The 6232-nt window shown below is 36.3% G+C and overlaps 1 protein-coding gene across 1 annotated transcript; it reads right to left on the reverse strand.

Annotated features, from left to right (window-relative positions):
* Nucleotides 1–1443: 1443 nt before the first annotated feature.
* LOC121981265 (trans-resveratrol di-O-methyltransferase-like) lies at nucleotides 1444–2830 on the reverse strand. Its single transcript, XM_042533704.1, has 2 exons — nucleotides 1970–2830; nucleotides 1444–1883 (listed from the first exon to the last, which is right to left on the reverse strand). Exons 1-2 carry the CDS (start codon nucleotides 2771–2773, stop codon nucleotides 1566–1568), a joined length of 1122 nt encoding a protein of 373 aa, XP_042389638.1. The 5' UTR covers nucleotides 2774–2830; the 3' UTR covers nucleotides 1444–1565.
* Between the last annotated feature and the right edge of the window lie 3402 nt (nucleotides 2831–6232).

Below are 6232 nucleotides of genomic sequence, written 5' to 3' on the forward strand. Positions count from 1 at the left end.
TAGGCCATCCTCATTGCTGAGCATTGAGTAACTCGACAGATGTCCTTAGCCGATCAATGATGTGGGCCGATCGAACAAGCTTTTCCTTTATGGCTAAGGAAGAGGTCGAGTGAAGACCGGGTCGACCCATAAAGCCGAGCTAATGACCCTCGTAAAGGACAGTCGGTTGGCCAAACGCGGGCCCCATGTACATGCCCTATCGTACTCTTTTGGAAGTTTGTACTGTAAAGGACAGAGAATATCTTGTATGTAAATCATACTTTAGAACCTTCCAGTCTATCAAATTAAAGAGATTTGTGTGCTTGTTTAAAGAAAGATATTAGAAGTACTTTTTGACCTGCCCTTTCTTAGGAATGCTTTGGAAAGCGTGCAAGTGCTTTGAGATGTATGCATGGACACAACAGTGAGACTATAAAAAGGAGTCTCTATCTACAAACGGAGATATGCGATATTCTATATTTTCACACGCTTGTTGCTATAGTTTCTTCCACTATTTTCCTCGCCACTCGAACACTGACTTGAACGTTAGAGGGTCATCGCTAAGATCCCTTCCCTGACCCGACACTAATACTTGTGTTATGCTAGACCGCGCGGAGTCTTCATTTGGTCAACAGTAGAATCACGTCCTCAGCTAACCGCCTTCATCGCCTTCAAACAAGATTATGATAGTAATTTGATATTTTTTTTATCAATACAAGGAAAACATTAAAAGATGGAATGAAAAATAAAGTTGGTAAAAAATAGAATCCCAAACTTCTCATCAATTAATCAAGAGGTCTGTTGAATGAAAAGCAAAGTTATATAGTAAAAAATGAAATCGAAGGCTCTTTACTCAATTAATCAAGCCATATGTTGAATGGAAATCAAAGTCACATGGTAAAAAACTTAGAATCCAAAACTTTTTAATTAATCAATCAATCGATGTCTATTCCATTCCGGCCATTGTAATGTTGAAGAATGACGTCGCAAAGTAAACCATGTTATATGCCAGAACTTTGGAACGACATGGGGCGTTTCTATGCCAAAATGCCCATTCTAGCCGTTACATGCCCGCACTGATGAACCATGGTGATAAGGGAAGTATTACGTGACAGTGTAAGCCAGGGATTAAAAAAGAACTCTTAAAGCTACGTATGTAGAGCCACTATTAAAAGATTTCAATTAGGCAAATCTCACACTTTTCATTGGCAACCGCTCGAGAAGACGACGTTTATTGGAGGAATTAATATAATGAGGGCATGAGTATGTTTTTGACAAACAAGGAGAGGTGCAGATCAAGCCATCGATCGATCTACTTATTCAAGCATATTCAAAAGATTAGCTAGATGGAGAGGAATCAACCTTGCAAGTCCTCTAGATTTGTCTAAAATCTTGATGCATATGGGAGGACATCTCTCTCTCTACAAGTAGCACCTTATAATGGGCTTCTAGGAGAACCAAAAATTAAAGAGAAACACAATACAATGGTCTCCATATTATATTGACTTATAAGCAAGTTTTTATTTCTTTATGTCACTTTATTCACTTATTTTACCCTCCAATTACTTTTACAACGATTAGAGTAGTCAATAGAAGAGCTGGATGAGAGAACGCGAGCCCGAGATTGGTGAGATGCTGTAGTCTGAGAAACCAGCAGCCATAAAGATACTTTTCCATTCTGCTTCGCTCCTCTCCTTCCCTGGCACAGCTGCCCTTACGAACACATCAAACAGAAGCTGCGTCTCTGTCGTTTCATCATGAATACTTACATCCTCCTCATTTTCCAATGTCGTCACCATTTCAATAATTATCACCTTCCCTCCTTCCTCCTTTGGAGGAATCGCCTTCTTGCAATTTCTCAGTATCCTCACGCAGTCTTCGTCGTTCCAGTCATGCAATATCCACTGCATTATATAGCAACAGATGATTGATGATTAATTATAAGAAAATTAAATGGAAAAAGAAGAAGATGATTAATGATATTGCATGCCTTGAGAATCACTGCGTCTGCTGGGGGGACAAACTCGAACATGTTGCCAGCGATGGCTGCCACCGTTGGGTTTCCCTGCAGCGAACTCACAACGTGCGGGAGATCGAACACGGCGCACTTGGTCTGCGGGAAGGCATCGGCAATGGCCGTGGCTAGAAAGCCGGTCCCTCCTCCGACGTCCACCAGCGAGCGCAGGCCCAGGAAGACGTCGTCGCCGTACTGTTTGAGGATCAATTTAGCCATGAAGCTGGCGTCGGCGGCCATGCCCCTGTTGAAATTAACGTTGAACTCGGGGTTGTTTCCGGTCAACTCGAACAATGACTTCCCGTGGAAGAGGTCGAAGGCGGCGGGTGGTTCGGCTGCAGAGGTGAACCACCTGCTCAAGCAGTGCCAGGGGTCGACAAGCACCGGGTCGAGAATTGTAAGCACGAACGGGGACATGTTCTCTGCTTTGCTGGTCACGAGAAAGGAGGCGGAGATGGGGGTGAGGGCGTAGGCCTCTTCTTTCTCGTCGCTGGCGGTCGAGCTTGCGAAGAGACCGGAGTGGACGAGCAGGCGCATGAGGCGGCGGAATGAGTCGGCTCTTGAAAGGGGAATGGAGAGTTTGGTAAGCAGAACGGACATAGGAAGAGGCTGGTCATGTCGATGGATTACGTCGGCGATGCCGAGCTCGGCGGCACACTTGAGGGCCATGGAGTTGACGTAGCTGAAGATGATGTTCCAGAGATGGCCGTGGCCTCGAATTAGCTCAGCCATGGCCACTTCTTGATCACCATGAATACCATTTTTATTCGTGGATTCCATTTCTCAACTATGGATCTGCAAATTAATGGATCATTACTATCATTCTTCGTGATGTATAAATACTAACGCGGTAACGCCCATCGCATGATTTTAGAAAACGATTATATTGCAAATTAAATTAATAGGTAAATGTTTATATAAATATAAACGAATAAACAATTTGCACACGGTGCCACGGATAAAATATATATATATATATATATAAAATCTATATCAACTATCCTATTTAACAATTTTATCCTAAATTTTAAATAGGATAGTTAAAAACTTTTCATTACCTTATCTATTATTTAAATTTAAATTTGTGATTAATGTGATTCTTAAATTTAGAGAATAAACTTTACCTTAAAAATAAAATAATATTTCTTTTCAATCTCTCTCTTTCCATTCATTCTTTTCAATCTTTTTCTTCCACTCATTACATAAATATAATAATAAAAAAAATAAAAGAAAGAGAAGAAAATAATAAAAAAAATTAAAAATAATAAAAAATTTAAGATAGTTGACTAATGTATAATGAAAAGTAATTATCTAAATTTAATAAAATGAGTTATTTATCCTAAATTTTAAATTTTAGATATAGATATAAGAAAACTAATATGAATGCTCTTAAAGGTTTCAAGATGGACAATCCTTAGAGCTCGAAGTGCCCGAATCCAAGGGTGGATCCAGGGGGCGGCATCGGCGGGCACCCCTTTTTAACGGCTATGGAACAATAATTATTTCCATTTAGTAAAGATGAGATATTATCTTAAATTTTCGTATAGATATAAAAAATTATATAATTAAATTTCCATTCACTATCCGAATCTGATTCAAACACCCTGATTATTTTGATCATGAGGATCGTTAATTTTGATCATCTAAATTAGACGCCCAGGATAATATATATATATATATATATATATATATATATATATATATATATATATATATATATATATATATATATATATATATATATATATATATGACAAAAACAGTAATCCGTGAGAGATTTTATTTCTAAAAATTGATTACATTCCTCGATTAAAATGGATTTATTTGATAGATGAATTAGAAGAAGATTATTTACTTTTAAAATTAGCCAATAAAATTTATTTTAATAAATAAATAAATAAATCATGTGGAACGACAGTTACTGTCATGCTGTGCTTCCCTAAGCTAAGCGGCCCGCTTTCCGGGTGGGGAGGGAATTGGCGGTGGGCCCTCCTGGCTTGTAGGCAAGCCGGGTCTTCAAAGAAGTGCTTTTCAGTTACCGGTATCTTTATCCTTGGCCCTCTGGTTAATTTAGATTCTAGTAGGTCTTTCTCTTCCCCTGAGGGAATCCCAGCATACCGAGTGAGAAGGTCAAGCCCTGCAATTTCAGTTTGAGTGCTTTGTCATCTCAATCTGTATATATGGTTAACTGTGATATAGTTCTAGTCGTAAGCCCAGCCAAGTATCAACGGAAAAAGATTTGCATTGAATTGAAGGAATCAGAAAACTAAAAACACCATTAAAATACATCAATGTTCGAGGTGCTTCCGCGAGGAGTTGAACAGTACGTCAATGGCTTATTAAACGTGGGGATTACAGGAAGTATTATAAAAAAGATTCTTTTTTATTAGTCTAGGTAGGTAAGTTTATTGTCTTTTCATTACGCCATTGTTTTTTTTCTTAGATTCTAATTTAATTATCGGAGTAGCTGTTAGGGATCCGCTACAGTTTGTTTTCTTCGACCTTTTATTGATGTTTGCAAGCGCTCTCCAGTCTTCCCAGGGTGGAGCCATCTTTGGACTAAGTAGGCTCCAGCCCCACCAATTTATATATATAAAAAATAAATAGTTTTTTTTTTCAGCCCCATCACACAAATCCACTTCTATGTAGATAAATTTTAAAATATCAAATTTAAAATAGTAATTTTAAAATTACAATATCAAATTAGATTGATAAATTTTATAAATGACATTATATTTATATGTTAATGAATATATTAATTCTAACTTGTTTAATTTTGTTAGCCTAAATTCGCTGGCAGTATCGTCTTTTTTTCTCTCTACAACAAGCAGGTAATTTACTATTCAAAAATAATTTAAAATTTTTTTATTTGTATTCCATGGAGCGACTGCTGGCCGGTCGAGAGGTGGTCAACGAGGCAACGAGTGACGGCTGCTCGTGAGCCAACGTTGTCTCACCAGGCGATAAGTAACTAATTCGTGTGCGATCACTTCGTGTGTGGTCATTTCGTGAGCAGCCGTATGCTGGTACACGAGGTGGTCACTTATCCATTGCCTTGTCAGGAAATGTACGGCCTAAATCTAGGTACGAAGAGATATAGGTTACATCTTGTATTTTTATTTAACATGATGTCAAATCTTTTTTTTTTCTATCCTCTAAAAAATCTTATACAAGGATGATCAATTATTCAATTTTGTCAGTTTGCCTACAATTCGTGATACTTTAACTCTCAAGATTCTTGATTTGTATACCCTTGGCTTGATTGAAAGTAGCTTGTCTGTATTCCTAAATTCTATATTTTCTAATTGAAGTTTTATGGAATCTATGGACGAAGGTTAGAACAATGACCTAGTACTTTTTAGATAGTGATAAGATGGATAGTGTTGGACCAGTATATGGACTTTGTCTTGTATCACCTGAAAAAAATTATAAGACTAAACAATCATTTTCAACCAACTCAATGTAATAAAATGGTTGAAGAATTTTTAGTATATTCTATAGTATCTATATTAAATGAGAGTTAGGTTAAAAAAAAATTGATAACATTATAATAATTAATGAATTTGATTTATCTCGTATTTTAATGTATTGAATATTAAATATTTTTATTTTAAAAATTAATATTCACATTTTTTTATTTTATTTATAATTTAAAATTAATTAATTATCTTAATTATAGTCAATAGTCCGCCCTAGACCTAGTTAATTTTAAATTCGGTCTCCCTCCTAAGATATTCTCCTATTAAAATCTTCTTCGTCAAACTTTGGATCCATGGTTCATCCTTTTCACATGATAGAGGTAACATAACAATTAACACATGCAATAAAATATTTTAATTTCTAGAAACATCGATATTAAGGAAACGTTTTAGAAATATAATAATGCAATGAATTAATATGTTGTCGACATTAAAATAGAACGGGACAAGCAAGAAACGTTAAAAATAATTAATCGTCCATTAAAATAATTTCACAGATGTACGTGGTATGCGTTTTTTTTCCATGCACTCGACACGTGATTCGTTGAATTCCCATAGTCAATTAAGTGGGAAGAAATATCGAAGAAGATTTTATTACTCGATAGAAACGTAGGAAATACATGGATTAAAATTGTCGTTATTGCTTTAAAATAAATCGACACGTGATTCGTTGAATTCCCATAGTCAATTAAGTGGGAAGAAATATCGAAGAAGATTTTATTACTCGATAGAAACGTAGGAAATACATGGATTAAAATTG

The sequence above is a fragment of the Zingiber officinale genome, chromosome 5A (assembly GCF_018446385.1).
Source record: "Zingiber officinale cultivar Zhangliang chromosome 5A, Zo_v1.1, whole genome shotgun sequence".
Taxonomy (NCBI): Eukaryota; Viridiplantae; Streptophyta; class Magnoliopsida; order Zingiberales; family Zingiberaceae; genus Zingiber; species Zingiber officinale.